The 1,747-nt window shown below is 48.8% G+C and overlaps 1 protein-coding gene across 4 annotated transcripts in view; it reads left to right on the forward strand.

The window, feature by feature from the left end:
• Positions 1-1,747, forward strand: part of EZH1 (enhancer of zeste 1 polycomb repressive complex 2 subunit) — a 31,305-nt gene that overhangs the window by 18,161 nt on the left and 11,397 nt on the right. For all 4 annotated transcript variants that reach the window (XM_011998782.1, XM_011998779.1, XM_011998781.1 and 1 more), the window contains one exon: positions 282-478. In XM_011998782.1, coding sequence (XP_011854172.1) covers positions 282-478 — 197 coding nt within the window. The remainder of the gene's footprint in view (positions 1-281; positions 479-1,747) is intronic.

Genomic DNA, 1,747 nt, shown 5'->3' on the forward strand with positions numbered 1-1,747 from the left:
GCCTGGCTAATTTTTGTATTTTTAGTAGAGACAGGGTTTCGCCATGTTGCCCAGGCTGGTCTTGAACTCCTGAGCTCAAGGAATCCACCCATCTCAGCCTCCCAAAATGCGGGGATTACAGGCGTGAGCCACCATGCCTGGCCTAAAGATAGGGAATATTTTCATTCCTAACTATTATACTACCTTTTAAAGCAAAATGAAGTACTTCTGAGTTTGTGACAAACTACTGATGACAACTGCATTGTACCTCCTTCTAATTCTGTTATTTCTTCCCTTCTCAGAGGCTAACTCTCGCTGTCAGACTCCCACAAAACAGAAGGCTAGTCCAGCCCCACCTCAGCTCTGTGTAGTGGAAGCACCCTCGGAGCCTGTGGAATGGACTGGGGCTGAAGAATCTCTTTTTCGAGTCTTCCATGGCACCTATTTCAACAACTTCTGTTCAATAGCCAGGCTTCTAGGGACTAAGACGTGCAAGCAGGTACCATCTGAAAGCAGCAGAACAAATGGGCCCCTCCTTTCACGTGTTGCTGTGTCCAGCCCTTTGCCATCTTATTAGGCTGTGTGTCTGGAGAGAAGTTGTCTTAAGTTCAGTCCCTGATGAGCCTGTGCATCTGTGAGTTTCCCAAACATGGTCCTTCTGCAAGTGCCAGGCCTAATGATGTTTGGGGACCCGTCTCCTCCTTGCTGAATGCTCATTTCTGTCTGGCCTCTATTTAATGCTTCTGGGTCCTGCACTCTTTTATTTCTTTTTTTTGGCTCCGGCCTCCTTTCTAAATGTGTACCCCTTTCTTAGAAGGGACTCCCAGGTCTTTCTGTGGCTCTTTTAGCGCACATACTGCTGCAGCTGCCGCTCCCTCCACCACTCCGCCAGCCTCCTCAGTCATTTTATTCTCCACATTTTCTATCACTAGATTCTCTTCATTTTGTCTTTGAGACACGGTTTCGCTCTGTCACCCAGGCTGGAGTGCAGTGGCATGATCATAGCTCACTGCAACCTCTGCCTCCTGGGTTCAAGCAATCCTCTCCCCTTAGCCAACCAAGTAGCAGGGACTACAGGTGCAGGCCACTATGCCCAGCTAATTTGGTTTTTTGTTGTTGTTGTTGTTGTTTTTTGAGACAGAATCTCGCTCTGTTGCCCAGGTGGGAGTGCAGTGGCATAATCTTGGCTTACTGCAACTTCCGCCTCCCAAGTTCAAGTGATTCTTCTGCCTCATCCTCCCAAGTAGCTGAGATTACAGGTGTCTACCACCACACCCAGCTAATTTTTTTGTTGTTGTTTTATTTTTTTGAGATGGAGTCTTGGTCTGTTGCCCAGGCTGGAGTGCAATGGCGCGATCTCAGCTCACTGCAGCCTCCGCCTCCCAGGTTCAAGTGATTCTCCTGCCACAGCCTCCCGAGTAGCTGTGATTACAGGCATGCACCACCACGCCCAGCTAATTTTGTATTTTTAGTAGAGATGGGGTTTCACCATGTTGGCCAGGCTACTCTCAAGTTCCTGACCTCAGGTGATCCACCCGCCTTGGCCTCCCAAAGTGCGGGGATTACAGGCGTAAGCCAACGTGCTTGGCCATTTTTGTATTTTTTTTAGTAGAGATGGGGTTTCACCATGTTGGCCAGGCTGGTCTCAGACTCCTGACTTCAAGTGATCGACCCACCTCAGCCTCCCAAGCCCAGCTAATTCTTAAATTTTTTGTAGAGGTGGGGTTTCACCATGTTGCCCAGGCTGATCTTGAACTTAGGCTCAAGC

This window comes from Mandrillus leucophaeus, unplaced genomic scaffold (genome assembly GCF_000951045.1).
Source record: "Mandrillus leucophaeus isolate KB7577 unplaced genomic scaffold, Mleu.le_1.0 Scaffold58, whole genome shotgun sequence".
NCBI classification, from domain to species: domain Eukaryota; kingdom Metazoa; phylum Chordata; class Mammalia; order Primates; family Cercopithecidae; genus Mandrillus; species Mandrillus leucophaeus.